Source organism: Magallana gigas, chromosome 1 (assembly GCF_963853765.1).
Source record: "Magallana gigas chromosome 1, xbMagGiga1.1, whole genome shotgun sequence".
Taxonomy (NCBI): domain Eukaryota; kingdom Metazoa; phylum Mollusca; class Bivalvia; order Ostreida; family Ostreidae; genus Magallana; species Magallana gigas.
The window spans coordinates 68284175-68303875 of NC_088853.1; the positions used below are offsets into that span (position 1 = coordinate 68284175).

Below are 19701 nucleotides of genomic sequence, written 5' to 3' on the forward strand. Positions count from 1 at the left end.
GGTAAGCAGGTTTAACCCTTTCTATCTAACATGTAATTGGAAGAAATGCAAGTACTTAAAAAACAATGTAAGAGAACTTTAAAAAAGCAATACAAAAAAAACCATTAGTACATTACTCCTTTTTCCATATTTTTTTGTCTAAAATCAAAGTCGACAATGTCATATTTCCTTCTAAATTCGAACAGAAGACCTCCTCGTTTCTCGCAACGAGATTGTGTCTAGTTAATTGTATATTTATTCTATGAAAAACGAATTTAATGCGTACAAAAATTATTTTTGAAGTGCATTCGGAGACGACCGGAAGTTACGACGAACAAAATATAATAGTTTTAACACATCTACATACACAGATCTATAATACCACAACGATTGGTTGTTCAAGTCTTTACCGTTTTTGAGATTTCGAGGTGACAAACTTTTCGTCGCGGGACAGGAAACGGAGGAACATACTCCTCATTCGCTCGCTCACAGGGCGAAAAAAATTCTATAAGCAAGTCCCTAAAGGTGACTCAAAGGTGGCGTAAAGGTGGCTTAAAGGATATGCAATCTTTAAGCCACCTTTAAGTCACCTTTAAGCTGAGCTTATAGGTCCTTTAAGTCAAAACTTATTTAAGTCATCTTTAAGCCATCTTTAAGCTTCCGTTCAGCATCTTAACGTGGCATTTACGCTCCTTTTCAGTTGTCTTGTTTGTTTCTAATTATAAATTAATCAGTGACATATTTCTCATTCTCTTTTTTTCTCTCTCTCTCTCTTTCTTTATCCACATATTAACCAAAAAAAAAAAAATGAACCAATAATGCATGATTTAATTTAATAATCGGTTTAAGATATGTATATTTTTGCAATTTAATTATTTCTAGGTCTAATTATAGATCTGCTAGATACATGTTTACGATGAAAACACTCTCAACTGCCTTTGTTATATCGGGCAGGATATTACTGCTTTGTTTGTCAAGATATAGTTTTGTTCGTTTGTGTATATCTAATTAGAGTGTATTGTTTGTCAAACTTAAGAAACATCCCTGAAAATAACACAGAATAAACAAGATAACACAGCAGGTGTGTCGTGTGCCCAGGTGCACGTCAGGTTTTCTAAAGGTGTTGAAATCTTAGTATGTACGTGTGTACGATAAGTCTAGTGAATGAAAGTTTATTTACATTTGTAATTTATTTTCGAACAACTATTTTCTTAATCTTGTTTTTATTTTAAAAATGTTACGTCTACAAATTAAAGATACATGTGTGTTAGAGTAAAGTCTAGAGGCCAATTATTTAATGTACCGGTAATCATAGATGCATCGGGCTAATTATTTAGATTGTATTACGGTAAATACGTCACATACCTGGCGTGGTACATGATCATCATACAATTGTATGTACAAGTATATGTATACATCATTTGCAATTTCCACATGCAGTAAATACGTCACCGGTAATTGGTAATATTGCTTGTTATAGAAATGATAGTTTAAACATCATGTATACAATTACATATCTAAACATATATCATTTAATTTGTTATTCTAGATCTGCTGTAAATGTGTAATAATCAATATTATTAAAATTATACATACTGGAACGGCGCCGTGATCAACATAATAGTTTCAATGTATTTAAAAAAAGAAATAGTTTCAGCATCTTTCTTGCATTTCATTTAGCAATAAATTAGATGAACGTATATCTAATCGGTTTAAATTTATTAACTAAGTACTAGTAAGCCTAACGGTTTCCATTTATGTATAATATATTTTTTTCACTGAAGACCAAGTTCCATATTTCATTTTAAATACATGCATGCATGTAATTTATAAATTAGATATAATTGATTCTTACAAACTAAATGGAAGTCAAAATCTTTTCAAGTAAAAAACACAGTCAATACATTGATTCAATTGCCACTAATTTATTGGATATAAAAATCACGTATGAGTTATAAGTTGCCGTGGCGCAGAGGGAGTGAGGTAATACTGGTAAACGAAGGGGCCCGGGTTCAATCCTTGTCCTATGCGTCCTGAATTTTTTTCATTCTATTTTCTAGAACAAAAACCGCTTATAAAACTTTTTTTGTCTTAAAGTTAAAACATTTTGTTAGTAAATTTAGCACAATATTGAATTATTTTTTTTAATGGCTTACATGTAGCTTAAAGGTAGCTTAAAGGTGGCTTAAAGAGGTTTGGGCATTAAAGACATATAAGTTGTCCTTAAAGGTATCTTAAAGGTGGCTTAAAGATAGTCTATATAGATAAGCTGCCACTATCTTTAACTGCCTTTCAGCGATCTTTACGCTTTCTTTAAGCTACCTTTAAGCAACACATATAGCTTAACGGTGGCTTAAAGATCGTCTTTAAGCTACCTTTTAGCAGTTTTAAGCTATCTTTAAGGAGAACTTAAAGATGGTCATTCATACTATGGCTGAATCAAATTTTAAAGGTTGCAATTTGTTGGGTACATCCTTTTGAGCATCTCTTCTTGTACTGTGCATTTCAAAATATATTTTCTTTTTGAGATATAAGTGATCAACGTTTCTGTTAGGCTCCATAACTGTAAGATAAACATATTTGTTTCCATAATCTATTACAAAATATCCATCGGTAAAGAGCTTAAGCTTAAATACTTTAGAGCCCTCTAGGTCCCTACTTTAAGGGACCAGCCCCTTTTTCATGATATTGGCTAAAAGGTCTTGTAAATTTAAAACTATTTTGACATTACAGGGACTTCCGGTTTGCTAATGGACAGGTGAGCAAGGTGTATTTTGACTGTTCGAATACAACCAACAGTGTCTACTGTTTATAGTGAACCAATTAAATGTGTCTTCGACGGGAAGACTCTATGTATATACTTTTGTATGTTTTGATTATTTTGTATATATTGTGCTGAAAAAGACAGTATAAATGGTGAATCAAGTGTGAATGGCTGCCATGTCAGGTGGTCGCCATTTTGGCGGATCAAAAAATTTGTTTGCTTGCAGAAAATACTGTCGAGAAAACACTCTATTCGTAAATGTTACAGATAATTCCTTTGTCAAACATGAGGAAATAATCAAATGTATTCACGAGACCTGTGGAGTTGGTAGTTTATTAGCATGTGTACCGAAATGTGGGAATCTGTACGAAATAACATTAGACGGAAAAGCCCCCATACAGTACCTCCTTGAAGGGATAAAAATAGGTGACAACACGTTCGAATGTAATGAAGTTGTACCAAGCTCGTTAGTGGTTAGTTTTATGCACCTCCCTGCATACATCGATGACAATGAAATCGAAGCAACGTTAAAATCAATGGGTGTTGAACTATTGTCGCCAATCAACAGAAGATTTTATCCAGGTACTACGATAGCCGAGGCACAGGATATGCAAAAGTCAGAGTACCAGACCATATGACCTCGTTTCCTTACACATTAAAGTTTCAAAAAGATTACTACCGATGTATTCACAACGGACAATTAAAAGTGTGTTCGCTGTGTTATTCTAGTGAACACCTTTTTAGGGCATGTCCAGAATTCCGATGCTTTAAGTGCAAAGAACAAGGACACTATGCAAGGGCATGTAAATCTACCAGATGTAAACAGTGTGAGGAATGGGAACACAGATGTTCGTGCAGGGTGAGTGAACATGGAGACGAAGGCGAAATCGATGAATGGGACCATGAGGTGAATAACGAGGATGGCATGGATGTACACAGTGTCGGTGACGAGGAGGCACCAGAAGGGGACCAGGAAACCGGTGATCAAGAGATCGGTGACCAAGAAAAATCGGACACAAAAGAACAAGATATAGAGGACAAAGACGAGGAGGAGACCGAAACTAGTGATCAAAACGGAAAAAGTGATAATGATAAAACGAACGAAACAAAATCAGAGAAAATACCACCTGATGTTATAGATTCCGAAACACGCGAAAGTGAAAAAAGAATCATCAACCGTGGAATCAGACCTCGACACGGAAGTTACCGTTAAAAACACAAAGAAGAGAAAAGGTAAAGAGAAAAACAAAGGCAAAGCAAAGAAGAACAAATAAAATGAAAGGAATACTAAGTACTTACTTTATTTTCACAATGGTTTTCATAACCTCGTGGAACTGTAACGGTTTGTGCAATGTTGATAAAATGAAAATGGTATTTAGTTTATTTGAAAATAGAAAATATGACATTGTGGCTTTACAGGAAACCCACTGGAAAGACAATTTTATTGAAAATTATAAACATATATGGAACGGTGATATATATTATGATAGCACAGATGTGTCATCTAAAGGTGTAGCATTTTAAGTGAAGAATAGTATCAAAACAAAAGTTGAAAAATATAAATGGGTTTGGTGGTAGATATTTACATATAACATACAAAGAAAATGACACCAAATATGACATTATAAATGTATATGCACCAAATGATGTAAAAGAAAGAGCATTGTTTTTAAAAAATATTATTGAAATAATGCCACGTTCTACAAGTTTAATTATTATGGGAGATTTTAACAATACTCTCGCAGACATAGATAGATATGGGAAAACTGTACATAAGTATGATCATAGTTACAAAGCGTTGATAGATATGATTGATGTTTTGAGACAGAGAAATGAAAAGAAAAACGTTTTTTTTTCAAGAAAAGTGGTAAGAAGAGATATGATTGTACAAAGTAGAATTGATTTTTTCTTGATCACAAAAATTTTATGTGCCTATGCTAGAAATATTTTTTATGTAGAAACAATGAGTGATCACTCTATGGTTGTTACGAATTTTGATACAGATGTGTCTGAAAGAGGTCCAGGTGTTTGGATACATAACAATTTACTTTTACATGATGAATATTACGTAAACAAAGTTTAATAACTCATTGAAAATGAAAAACAATGTCTGCTAAAAGGTCTTGTAAATTTAAAACTATTTTTACATTACAGGCTAAAATAAAATATTTTCCAGAAAAGAGATAAACAAAGAAAAGCAAGAAAATTAACGACGCTTTTTATATCTCAATTCTCGAGCCCTATCGAACTTTGGCGTTTTAAGTGCTAGACAAATTCAACAACAACTATGCAGATCTTCACGCTTTCCTTTACCAACTGAGTAATTTGAGCGCATTATCTTTTATAGTTTAAGAGAACGTCCCCAGACAAAATACCCATTTAAAAATCACTAAAATGGCAATATCGCAAAACGGATGTGACGTCATTAATGCACAAAGGACTATGTGCGGTATGGGGAAATATCTGCCCCCGATTTCAACCAATTTTTAAAAAGTATCGTATTAAAATCAAATCTTCATAAATCATTGTACAGAGGATGCCTATCACTTTTGTTTTGATTTTTGTCATCATTGCTCATTCGCTGTTTATTTATGACGTCACCTAAATAACTTAATTCCCGCAAATTTGCAAAAAAATGAAAATATTCTCCTTTTGGGTTTATATTTTGCATTCAGAAGTATAGAGCGCAGGTCTGCTCAAGCGATTTTAACATATTTTTTTTTTTCAGATAGTTATACACATTATACTAAAAAAGGGTACTTGAGCAAGCCTGCGCTCGATGTTTCCCATTCGAAAAACCATCGGAAAACACCCATATTTGGCTTTTAAACATAAATTTATCCAATAAGGCAACCTTCATAACGTCATTTCTACATTATGACGTCACTGTGGTGATAACCTTTTACATCCTTATTTTCAATATGATATTAACTATCTTTCACCTTATTTTTAAAGCTCTTTATGCCTCCTCATTCTCCTACCTATACATCAAACAAACTCACAAATGTTTTGAAATTTTATTGATCAGAATATGATTATATCCTGATCAAAACATACAAACATTGATGTACATCATCTCTAGTACATATCAATAATTCAAGTAGAACAAAAATCAAAATACTGTAACTGTGAGAAACATATGTTAAAACCAACTGCAACATATATAATTTGTACAAGGTAAACTATGCTTTCAAACACATAAGTAATATATTTATAACACAAACTGATGGCAGAAAGTGGGGGAATAGGCCGTTCAAATACAATAGATACGTTAACAATGACAAGTTAATTTACATGTTAAAGGCGGGGCATACAGTGAATAAGGGAGGTGGGAGGGAAATTCGACAAAACACAGACTGTACAATTTGTGGACTGATAGAACAAAAGTGACGCCATCTTTCAGCAAATCAGATTGCTTCAAATTCAGCATTAAAAATGAGGGGCTCCCCATGGGGAAAGCTGTGCATGTTAAAATGATGTTATTTATATCTACAGATTAAAAGTACATTTGGCTGCATAAAACCATTTATAATTATAAATTGCATTTATGCCTCATCATTCTCCTACCTACACAGTAGCCTACGAGTAATCGCATGCACAAAAATCATAAGAAAAAAGAAATAATAATAGGGAAAAAGAAACCGAAGAATAACAATTAGGTCTTCCGTTGGAAACGAAAGACCTTAATACGATACGAAAGAAAGAAAAACCCTTTCAACCCCTTAATAACAGATCGATGACATGGACTATACTAAATACATGAAAATAGTATTTTTTTATAATGATGACTTTTTTTCTTTTATTAGAAACACTATATTCAAAAGTCAATGGACCACAAATATTAATTGCTAATAACACAACTCATTTGTTTTAAAGGTAAATTCACATTGAAAACCGTTGCTAGATTACTGATATACATGTTCATTTCCAATCCAGTGATCCTATAAATATTTTGAAATAGACTGCACTTGCCAATTTATTTTTCACAACAATTCTTCACAAAAAAAAAATCTTTGTTACACATTACATATGGGTATTCTCTTGTTTTGTCACCTTTTATATTTACATTATCACTTTCCAGGTATTCAACTGAAAACGATGCATTTTGTATATAAAATTAACTAGTATCTCTGATAATCTTATTTCTTTGCTCTATTTTAGCTCCCGACATTCTGTGCAGAGTTAATCTTATTTTTTTTTGCTCTATTTAAGCAAAGGTGATTGTCGTGCTTTCATCTGGACCATGTATGGCATTGGTTTCGATTTCTTCCTCGAAATCCGCTGTCCAATTCTGAGGGACATGTGGCCGATCTTGATTTTCATTAGCTACAGTTCTGTACTCATTTAGGAATGTGTCATCTGTTGCTTGTTCGTAGTTGTTCTTTTTCATTAAATTGTCTTTGTTCTTTATTGTGTTGATATTTTTGTAACCTTCAGATGTTACATTGCCTCTTGTTTTGTATTCATTTAGGAATGTGTCATCTGTTGCTTGTTCGTAGTTTTTCTTTTTCTTTTTCATTAAATGGTCTTTGTTCTTTGATTGGCCGATATTTTCGTAACCTTCAGATGTTCCATTGCCTCTTGTTCTGTATTCATTTAGGAATGTGTCATCTGTTGCCTGTTCATAGTTTTTCTTTTTCTTTTTTAGTAAATGGTCTTTGTTTTTTGATTTGTCGACAATTTCGTAACCGTCTGCTCGCCCTTTAACCGCCAACGGTTGATTCATTTCTATGCTAACGGGCTGAAATCTAGAGGTGTGCGGTCTAAGATAATTTGGTCCTGGGGTATTTAATCTATAAGATGATATTCAAAAATAAAATTTCTTGTTTGATTAATTAATGTTTTCTGTGTATCAACAAATGAGTAAACGTTAATAATGTTTTAAAGAATAATAATTAAAATGATAGAAACAAATGATTTTATGTATTCTTACCAAACGAATAAAAATGGGGGGAAAAATTCAGTTTTATGTGCATATAATAAGATCATAATACATGTTTAACAAAACTTGCCACACGTTGCACACTCTTCCACCAATAATGTTTTATTTTTCTTTAATTATGTTAATTACTTGTAAATATTCTTTCGCAAATGATTTTAAACTTTTAATTAGAATGTCCATATGGGTCTCTTTAGTGAATGATTTCAAATTAATATGCATTGCGTTCTTTATCAAATTACAACGTAATCTAATATTTCATTTGAAATATATACCAAAACTGATTTTGTCTGGCATAAATGGAATGTAGAAACATGTACTATAAAAAATATGATTTTTGGATGATTCAGCAAATATTTTTTTGCACAAAAAACTAAACGAAACAAAACCAAAAATAAAATAAAATTAGATACAATCTCGTTGCGAGCAACGAGGAGGTCTTCCGTCTGATTTTAGAATTTAAAATACATATAAGACCTTGGTTTTGCTATCTAATAGCTAAACGTGATTTAAATATAAGAAAGGGTATACACCCTAAGGGAAGATACTATTTTGTTTCCGGTGTAAGAGCTTTGGTTGGAAACATTTAGACCCCTTTTGGTCTCTAATTTTAGGAGCCAGACCCTGTTTCTTAATATCAAATGAAAGGTCATTTACTTTCATGGACATTTTGCTGAACAATTGTTAAGAAATGTGTTACCGTTCTTGAGATATCTGAGAGAAAGTTTAAGTGGCTGGTCCCTTATCTCCTTTTTGAGGCAGCTGAACACAGTTTTGAAGGTTGTATTTTGTTGGGTACATCATTTTTAGCATATTTTCTTAAAAACTGCATTTCAAAATATTTTTCCTTTTTGAGATATAAGGGATCAAAGTTTTTGACTTTCGATCCCTAAAACCACTAATTACGTAACTCCTTAGACAATCAATATATTGTTAGGCTACATTACCATAAAATAAAGATATTTGCTTCTATAATCTGTAACACATTATCCCTCAGTAAAGAGTTATAGATAAAGACTTGAGAACTCTCTAGGTCCCTAATTTGAGGGATTAGCCCCTTTTTCTTAATATCAAATGAAATGGCAATTTCTTTTAAAGACATTTTGTTTAACAAATGTGAAGAAAATTGTTACCATTCTTGAGATATCTGAGATAAAACGTTTAAGGGGCCGGTCCTGATTGATTTTACAACGATGTGTAAAAAGTCACTTGTCTGTACTTCATTCCATATGACTTTATAATTAACTTTGACATCACGATCTGCATTTCTGTCGATAGTTCATAAGGAATGTATCTTAACGTTTAAAGTGAGTTATATCAAACTAGTATAAAACCGCATGCTTCCGTTACGTAGATGCTGTCATTAATGCTAGACCTACAGAATTCATTCATATTTCAAACCAGTATCAAAAAATCGGCAGTTTTAAAGCTTCGTTTTAAGTAAAAGACTATTTTATAACTAGTGGTTTAGAGACTCTCCCTTCTACATGTAAACAACTGAATGAAGAATTTGTAATGCATGTAAAAACCAGCTTGGCGCAAGTAAAAGATCAGCACAATTTTAGAATATTTTGCGTATTATTGCTAGAGAATATAAGTACCAATGTAAATTTTGGTTGGGAAACCTACAGATAAACCCATTTCTTTGTAAAACGCTTTTGATTTGTAAAATTGTGCTTTATTTTGATGATTGTGTGGAATATTCTAACATATCTTCCATAAACGAAATATTTATTTCACGCCCAAGCAAGAACTTCAAAGTATATTATATAACAAATGATTTTTCTTAGAAATATTTATGATTAAATGCCATCAATAACCTGCGCCGATGCGATTTAAATAGATCATTTTCAATATTAGGATTCGCACCTCACGTGATACCAAAGTAAATATGACGTCACAAAAAGGCTTCAATTATAATGTCCAACACCGTTGTCAATAAATGTAACATAGATTTTAAGAAATACTATCGGTGTAAGTATTTTTTGCGATGATTTAATTAAAATCTATTTCTAGCCGTATTACTATTGCTACGTCCCTTAAACAACTTTGTGAAAGTTGCATTTTGTTAAGCCCATTGGCGCAGGATCAGAAGCGACCAAAAATTCTTGCGACCGAAAAAATTAGATGTGAATCGGAAATTGTTGCCGACATAATTGCATATGAAAAAAGTATTCGTACGAATTTCGCACGATCTAAGCGAGCGTTGTGCGATGTAAACGCATCGAATCTTGCGATATATCTTGCGACTGTTGTACAATGAAAGCAACTGTTGAAAGATAATACGATAGGAACGCGGGGAGACTAAGTGATCGGACGATTGAACGTGCGCCAATGTGATTGGACGTGCGATAATGCGTTCCATGGTACAAATGATCGTGCGAGTCAGCGGGGGCATGTGCACCGCCCATTTTCAGTAGACATATAGTTGAAAGCGAGAAAAGATGCCGCCCAAGAAGGTATTGATATGCAGCAGCATTTTTTATTATACCTCAATATGATTATTCTGTTATATCTGATTAGTCTAGAAAGTAACGTGACAGGGAGATATCATAGGAATGAAAAAGCAGATATGAGCATACGATGTAGACAAATGTGATTAAATCAAAAATATTTAATCATTATGATTCTCCTTATATCTCAGAGCCAACTTAACCATCTATGATTTATAATTTATAAAAGAAAAGTCAGTTGCATGGGAAATCAAAGAATCACGACGTTATTGTTGCGACTGTTGAAAAGTTAAAACATTATTTGAAATCAACGTATTTTGTGTAATCATATGTTGCTTGGTATAATAAAACGTTTATTGCATTAATGTCCAGGGAATATGAAGATTTATTCCCCAGAAAAAAAAAAACAAATTTCTCTGGCGAAGCCCTCGGGAAATACGATTTTTCTTGAGGTTATAAATCTTCATACATGTATATCCCTCACCATCATGCAATAAATGTATAATGTTAATTTTGTTCTGAAATAAAGATACTTATACAGGGTATATTTACTAATAGCACAGCATGGCATATTGAGACTGATAAGTCGTGCGTTGCACTGCGATAATTTGGATCGCGTTGGGTCGCGTCAGAATAGTGTGCATGTCCACTATTCAGAGGAGACTTGATGCGATCAGTAAAACGTATGCAACGAATGCGAGAGCTCGTGCAACGTAAGCGAGGGCTCGTGCAACGTATGCGAGAGCTCGTGCGAAGCTAAAAAATTCCGCTACAGACGGAAGACCCTTAAAACACAAAAATATAAATAAATAAAATTAAAAAAACACAACACCACGTAAAGGTTTTACATGTGTATCTACATGTAAGCGACTTTGGATTGACACTTAGTAAATAAATATCACCTTTTTTTCTTCCTACGCCAAATGAATAAAACTAATCCTGTCATCCCTAGTAAGAAAGCGCTGGCCACACAAATCCATATAATAATACCAGTGGAAATCTGGCCTGATCGGGCTGTAAAAAAAAACATAGAGAAGATTAGTTTGAGACACAGCATTCGTGGGCATCAATTTGCGTTGATTTAAGGTTTGGGATGCACAACTAAGCACGACAGCTCGGATTTTTCCCGAATGAACTCGGTATTGTTTGGAAATTATAACAAGTTTTTAAAACATCCATTTTTTCAAATCAAACACAATACACAATCAGTAATAATCGATTTATTTATGCAATAGTTTTTTTTCTAAACTTTTATAAAAAAATAACTTAACATCCCGTGACGCCTTTGTCTATGAATATGATTATGAATAATTAAATTTTAATCTTTAACGCCGTTATTTATCTTTATTTTAACGTTATTGGGAGAACTATTTTGCGAGGGGTAAACATTAAAATATGATCACATGATCTAGTTTGACAGATGTTTGAAAAATCAGTTTCTGTATGCTACAGACTCAACGATGATTTTACATAAATCAGCAGCAATGTCATCTCATGTGATGTTTTTAAACGTGTCCTCAAAGTCATCGCCCGTCGATTTCTTCCCTTCAAGCTGATTGTTCAGAAGAAGCGAATCAACAATGCCACGTGCTCGCCATGCTTATTTTGATCATGTGACAAAAAATTTTTCCGGCGTTGACAGAAGTGTAAGCGAAGCCTGTGAAGCACGACCTCTGGTGAAAGAATGCCCGTGACGTCGTCATGGTCGTTGTAAACAAAATTTCAATATGGCGGCGACCACGGTAAAACAAAACAAAAAGGGGCGTTTCAAGAAAGCACCTGCACATATGTTTCTTGACGTATTTAAGACAAGGAAAGCTGTCATGTATGTTTGAGGGAATAAAGGCATTATTTAATAGTACGAAATTCAGTACTACCGAATGGCGAAATAGCAGAGGAGTCGTAGAGTGAATGTCCGTAAGCGGAGGCTTGGGATCTTGCCGGCAATGTAAATGTGGGCCCCTCTATTTAACAAAGCATTCTGTTAAGGGCGGAGTGAAGTTTTGACTTGGTGGTGATCTATAAATTCAATGTTATTTCTGCCTGGTACTAAACAGAATAATAAATAGGAAGACACACAGATAAAAACGACACGACGACAATGTCATGCCGAATTTCTGTCTAAACACAAAAGTACGAGCATGTATGTTGCTTTATTTATTAATAAACGGAATGTGTTTTTTTAAATAAATGACGTTTAATTCTGCAAGTATGGTAAAAGGGTGATAACATAATTTTAAGAAAACATTAACTGATTGTAGCCATAATTGACCGCGTTGGAGCCCCCAGAGGATGACTAACCTCCTTTTCACTCTAGATTAGCCTATAATAAACAAAAGGAGTATGCAAAAGAAAATATGAAACAAGAAGGCATAATGGTCTATGAAAAAGAAATATTGTAAGCAATACTGTGTGTTACACATGTATACATGAATATACATATACACACATTTATTTTTACACAGATAATTCTTTTTTTGCAAAATGTTAGTTTTAAGAGCATGACTCGGACAAAACCATGCAAAATGGTACAACTATTAATTAGTTCAATTGACTCCACATTTTGTGAAGTATATCTTTTGATGAGTAGCTCTCAACTTTTCAAAAAATTATATACCGGTACCTCTAGATGAACACTTTGTTTTTTGAAGAGCTATTTCAAAGAGAGAAGAACCATTTAAGGAAGATTTTGTAGACTTGGGATAGCTGTCATTTCTGATGAATTTGTATGGTAAATTTGATTTTTACATGTTTATATGCATCATATTGACATTTTGATTATAGCTAGCAGCTAATACCCGATTTCAAGATTTTAATTTTTTTTAACTGATTTTGCAGAGATGTGTAGGCCTACAGATTGGCAGAAATATGTCACAGAGATGAAAATGACGTTTATGCATCATTTGATCCCTTTGCCGAAGACCATTGGTAAGTATGATCTATTTTTATATACACTGTTCAAGTACAAATTCATATTATAGTTTTTCACTGTTCAAAATAATATCCATATATTATAATAAAAAAGATTGGTGAATAATGCGTGTAAAATGCCCATATGAAAAATGATAAGATACTACAAAATAAAAATATTATTAAATCTGGTATTTTTTTTCAATAATTAAAACAGTGTATATTTAACGTTACATTGGTTTGTAACCATTAAATATTTAAATTATAATTGTAATGGATTGATTTAATCCACTGTCGTGTATCCACGCCGGTAGTGACGCGTTTGGGTGAAGTGAAAATAGCGGCTCCGTTTGTTTTGTGATAAGTTTTTGTGCTATTTAAGGCTTACATTGTTTACTTTTACATTAAAAAGATCGTCAAATCTATTTAAAAGCATATTAAATCTTCAAAGTTCTACGAAGTTTATGTTAAAATTATGTAAATAAGCAGTTTATGTCGATTAATTTTGAACAAAGGAACAAGTTTGGATGACCTTGAATTTCAAAATAAGAACGGTTTGGATACGCATCTGATATGGTTTGGATGTGGTTAATATGTTGTTATCCCTAAAAGAAACAGAGGAGAGCGTCAGGCTCGGCACGCTTATTTGTTAGCAGGCACACATATTATGCAGAATGCTCTGGATTTCATAATTCCGGGAAGTAGAGTTATCTCCCATGAAACATTAAAAAAATATAATGGGGTACCTGCAAACGGCCTTAGAGTACTACAATGTGAGTGCAAACAGTTCTTTTAGTTACCCCCTCGCAAAGGGAATATAGCATCGCTACTGTGTGATATACATGCCATCACTGCAAATCATGTTTTCAATATAAAATAATGGAGAGCATCATGTGATAGACATATGAAGTACATTGTTTAAAAAATAAATATATACACGATTATAAATATTATTTCAGAATAACTAAAAATACACATCATATTGTCGATTGCCATTAAAGTAGTAGATAGTTGTCTGTTTAGGTGTTTATATGATGTATTGCTTTAAGGTTAAACGTGAAAAACGTTTTTTACATTGTTATTGAACATTTTTTTTAATATTTCAAACTGAATAAAGTTAGAAATTCCTTCTGTAAATTTATATGACAAAATAATAATATTTAAAGCACAGCTTTTTAATTTTTTTTTTTTTTTTGAAACTTGATCATTATCGTGCGAGGAAAAATACAAACACTGAGACTTTCACCAACAAATAAAGGACCATATGTCATCAGTCTGTCAATTTTTATTGATATATCACGTCATGTACCTTAACTATTTCTGATCATAATTTGAAAGCGGTAGAACTTTACACTACACTCACCGTACACCTCCACTTCACAGAGGTCACTGCCAACAGAATAGGAGTACTCGTCAGGGTAGGTAACTCCTGGTAGTCTCTCGTTGTAGTAGATGACGTACTGTCCATGTACAGGACAGGTGGTGGTGAAGACAGCAGGTATGGTGTCTAGTGTAAAGTTGTCGTCCTTGTAACACAGTGTTCCCTGTAGTCTGTCTGTTGTATTGGAGACGTACACAGAGAATCCAAGGTAGTCCTCAGTGAGGTAATTAGAAGGACCTGCATAAAATGTTAATCAATTATTGACGGACGTAAAAAGTTTAGCAAACAAATGATATTAAAGACAACTTAAGATGTCGTATCGGTAAAAGAGAGTGCTCAGAATTGTTTGTGTCTGTTGTACTTTTGAAACATTGTAAAATAATTTTAAAGGTTTGCAGTAAAATTAGATAACTACTGTACCTAAATATTAATCGTGTTGGATTAACTTGTTAAGCTCCAAAAAAAAAAAAAAAAAAAAAAAAATCAACATCAGATCAACAGTAATTCATACATTCTGTTTTTCTGAAGTATGTCTATTGTATTGAGTACGTACAAAGTAATCAAGTAACCAAATAATTTAATGTTGTCATTAAATGAAGTTGCAGTAAACATCAACATTATATATATTTTTTCGTTTCATTGAAAGTAGTTCCAATATCGCATTCGTTGTATAAGATACATGCACACTATGTGACATTTACTTTACATGTAGCTAGCAGCAAGAAATAAACTAAAAATAAGGTAATTTTCTTGATAAAATTAGTGATTGCTTGCGAATAGCAAAAAAAAAAATGTTTAATAACACAATTTAATCTCAGTTGTTAACATCCATCAACTCTTACTGCAGGAGTATTCACAGGTTCGTGAACTCTTTTACTCAAGGAAAACCTAAAACTAAAAAAGCTTTTCATCCAAGGAAAAACGCTTTGCATTTATTATTATACCTTTACAGATTCACACCAGGGTTACAAGAGAAGTGAGGGTCCTTTATCGTGCTAACACCTACTGCGACACTGGGTCTATTAATTGTTGCATGGCCACAGTATAGATTAATTTGTTGGGATTCTAACACACTATTATCTCTAGGTAAAACTGTACTTTCAAAGACACATCTTACTTCATTAACAGTTGGGGACTAAAATGATCTCATTTGGATGTAATAGTAAGTGGTTCCTGATACATTTCAGAGGTAATTACTAATTGATTGCATATAGCAGATATTTATAGACAGTTAAGATTTCAGTTGTTCAACGTCCATCAAATGATACTGAGTATTTTTTTTTTTTTTTTTTTTTTTTTTTTTTTTAATAATGATTTTATTTGAAATTACATACAAATTGCTTGAGGTAATACCTCCGCAGAGGCCCTCTTTGTATACCTTACCTGGGGTGCCAGGGGCCCCCTGGATCGGTAACTATGTAGCAAAAAAAAAAAAAAATGAGGATACCTTATACATTTATATTTTTACAAAATAAAGTTAATAAAGTGAAGTAATATAATTATAATCATAGTAGATCATACACATATCTAACTTAATAGTGCGAATTTATCATTTTTTTTTCCTTATGTAAAGATTTATCGAAAAAAAATATATATACATGTATATATATATATATATGAAACCAATTCTAAGTCATAATTTAAATACAATTTACGAATAAACATGTAATAGGAATTGACAATTGTGAATATAGAGAATATAAAATGCGGTACTATGCGGTAGGACTTGCTTCTACAGTCACAGTTCTTTTTGTCCTAACCGATTTTGTTCAAATCATGGTCACCGGGGGTAGGGTGGGGCCACAATTGGGGGATGAAGTTTTACATAGGAATATATAGAGAAAATCTTTAAAAATTTTCTTCTCAAAAACTTTTGGGCCAGAAAAGCTCAAATTTAAGTGGAAGCATCCTCAGATAGTGTAGATTCAAGTTCGTTCAAATCGTTGTCCCCGGGGGTAGGGTGGGGCCACAATAGGGGGATGAATTTTTACATAGGAATATATAGAGAAAATCTTTAAAAATCTTCTCAAAAACTATTAGGCCAGAAAAGCTGTTAATACTGAGTATTAACACCTTTCTAAAAAAAAAGCAGTGTACCCAAGAAGAAAACGTTCTGTTTCCATTGTAAACATTTCTTCACACCGCGGCTTACAAGAGAATTGAGGGTCCTTTATCGTGCTAACGCTGCGGCTTACAAGATAAGTGAGGTTCCTTTCTCATGCTAACACCGCAGCTTACAAGAGAAGTGAGGGTCCTTTCTCGTGCTAACACCTATCGTGACACTGGGCATATCCAACATTACATAGTTACGGTATTGATATATTTCTATTTAAGTAGTTATATTTACATCTACCAAGTATTATTCCCTCTATTTCCTACGGAAACTTATAGTTAATTCATAGCTCTATAGAAACAGCCTGATTGAAATCTACACGGCCTGTTTATTGATTGGTCGAAACCTACAGCGGCTGAAACTGACAAGAAAATGACAGAACTAAACTTGACACGCCCAGTTTATCGATTGGTCGAGACCTACAACTACCTATGAAAAATCACGGACTGCACGAAATAATCATGACGACGCCAGACTCAAAGTCTCACAGGAGACGATTTGGCTGTTTCTTTTAGTTAACGTACTTACGTACATTAACAGTAATTTTGTGAATTTTACTTACTTTTCATAATAAATTGATCAATTGGCTAAAAGAAAGATGTTCATATAAACAATAAAATGCTTTCTTTGATGATTCATTCGGGTAATGAAGGTAGCGATCATTGCGTAAAAAATTTACATAACAACTGGATGTCAGGTTTAAGCATGTTGCATTACTGATCATTTTAATAGCGATGTGATATAGTGTCACAATAAAGAGATGTTTATCAGACGTATATATAGTAATTTAAATTTAGATCGTTCAACATTTCATAAAATACCCAATATGCTTGATATGTTATTTTTATTTTAATGTTGATATTACTTACAAAAATCATAATCACAAATTCATCATCTTGTTAGTCGGAGAGTTGATTTTTGGTGAGGTTGAGAAGATGTAATTCTCGAGGTTAAATTTTATGAAAACAATTTAGTGAAGATTAGTTTAACACACGTTTGGGTATTATATGATATTGTTTCATACGTGTAACGTATTGATGTACCGTCGTATTTCATTTCGAAATACAATATTCTTATAGACTGTTATACTCTTATAAGAATTTGGGTGATACGCGGGTCTAAACGCTAAAAGTATACTTATACAGCTATTGTTGTAGCATATGTCTTACTGGACTTAAGAATGACTTAGTTTTAGTAAATGTGACTATACCCAATGGTTTATTGTCCGTCCTGAAATATATGGTGATGTGGTGGATGCTGTGGATGGTGGTCAGGTTCACCCACCAGGTGGCGGTTGGATTATTATATGATAAAGCACATTGACCTCCTCCATATCTCAGGTCTGATTTACGTCCGTCTACAGCATTACTGGCGTCAAATTTGTCCTCCCATGGTACAAATTGGTCCTGTAGGTATACAGGTTTGTTGAGGGCGACATTAACTGTTAAAAAAAAGAACAAAAACAAAATAACAATGTTAAGCCACAGCTCATTAAAAATTAATATTGAATATGGGAAATTTATCTTTAAAAAGTCATTACATTTCTAAATCAAATTTCTACTTAATACAACATTATGTATAACCACATTATTTAAAGGTACAATAAAAACCGGAGAATTGTGATAAAAAGATATATGCATTATGATTTTTTGCGTCTCGTCGCTTTTTAGTGGAGATATATTTTTTCTTTTATTTACATTGTGCAGACTGCATCCTGCATTGTTTTATATCATCAGTATATTATTTAATAAAAGTTTTTGAGTTAATGACCTGCTGTGAATGAAATATTTAGAAAATATACAATGTCCGAATTATCGGCACAATAATTAGGCGTCATTTAAATTTTATATGTTAGAACATCACCCACTATGGCAAGCTGTTGATGCTCTGCAGATTTATAACATGTTTTACCTTAAACTAGAATGTTTTAGGTAAAAAAAATAACCCACTGTAAAGTCATGCATATTATTTATTTACACGTAACATTGAGAACAAATATTAATGAGCAAGGTGTTTAAACAAATCCGACATTATTATGATTTTTATAACCAGTGCAGGAACCAGTTAATGCCGTTAAAAATATATATTAGAACGTGAAGCGTCATAGTTCAAACTAATTGGCCGTGCAACAATGGGATTTTCTTCTTATTGGTATGCTAAGCGTTTTGTAAAGAATTATTGGCAAAGTACAGTACTTTAACAACAACCCCCCTCCCCCTCTACATCATTCCGATATCATGATCCGTGTACGTATTTTTAGATACAGTAATCAGAACAAATATCCGTTACTTAAAAGTAATCTTTTTTTTTAATCTGTTGAGCAAAACGAACAAAAAATGTTCTTTTTGAATATCATGATACGTGCATCACTAACTATATCAGATTTGGGCCGGTATTATTTATAAACAAATTTAATGTTAACTTAAAAAATGGCTCACCATAACCATTAGCAAAGGCAAAAACTCCGACACACACAAACACTGCATACATCTCTGTGACGAGCCCGAACATCAGAAAGAAAAAAAAACAACAACAGGAAACACACCCGACTCTTGAATTCTGTTTATAGTTTCATGTAGACACTCGTTAAACAGAGTGTCGTAGAAGAGGATCTTTACCCTTACTAATTTCAAGTCTGCTTAAAAAAGTAGACTTCGGGATGTTATAATATTATAACTCACTTCCTCGTTTAAAAATGAATGTACAGTAAGTATTTAATGCTTGTCGCTGTTTTAATTGAAATGGAAAGTAAGGAAGCGGGTGCTCTTCAAAATTTACAATGACATCACGGAGGTATCTCCTTAAGCGTTTTCCTGTTTATCGACACCGGTAATACCATGATAGTCATCAAAGATTTTACACTTGGAATACAATGTTAAATATAAGTATGTTCTATTAAATGTTTTTCTGTTAGTGTGATTAGTAAATAACAGAAACAATAGGGAAAATATAGATTATTTTAAGGTCTGGTGTCAAGCAATATAGATGACAATGGATGTGACCAGCCTGGTAAAACAAAAAAAACCTTCGAAAAATAAAAGAGCTCTTGATCATGAAAAGGCAAACACACCTACCTTTTAAACAACTTTTTTTAAAATAAATATTAATACTTTCGAAAGACATATATGCTAATTCCATCAATTTCAATGTTAAAAATGATCT

The 19701-nt window shown here is 33.0% G+C and overlaps 1 protein-coding gene across 1 annotated transcript; it reads right to left on the minus strand.

Moving 5' to 3' along the window:
- Positions 1 to 5700: 5700 nt before the first annotated feature.
- Positions 5701 to 19153, minus strand: LOC117686921 (uncharacterized). Its single transcript, XM_066076720.1, has 5 exons — positions 18978 to 19153; positions 17750 to 17980; positions 14409 to 14663; positions 11038 to 11149; positions 5701 to 7536 (listed from the first exon to the last, which is right to left on the minus strand). The coding sequence occupies exons 1-5, from the start codon at positions 19048 to 19050 to the stop codon at positions 6951 to 6953; spliced, it is 1257 nt and encodes a 418-aa protein (XP_065932792.1). The 5' UTR covers positions 19051 to 19153; the 3' UTR covers positions 5701 to 6950.
- Between the last annotated feature and the right edge of the window lie 548 nt (positions 19154 to 19701).

What these genes read in the sequence shown, in the direction of transcription:
- LOC117686921 (XM_066076720.1), bottom strand. Translation starts at nt 19,050, where the DNA reads ATGTTCGGGCTCGTCACAGAGATGTATGCAGTGTTTGTGTGTGTCGGA. An exon ending in TGCCTTTGCTAATGGTTATG is followed by an intron (nt 17,981 to 18,977) that starts GTGAGCCATTTT and finishes TTTTTTTAACAG; the next exon opens with TTAATGTCGCCCTCAACAAA. An exon ending in CTGTGAAGTGGAGGTGTACG is followed by an intron (nt 11,150 to 14,408) that starts GTGAGTGTAGTG and finishes TTTTTTTTACAG; the next exon opens with CCCGATCAGGCCAGATTTCC.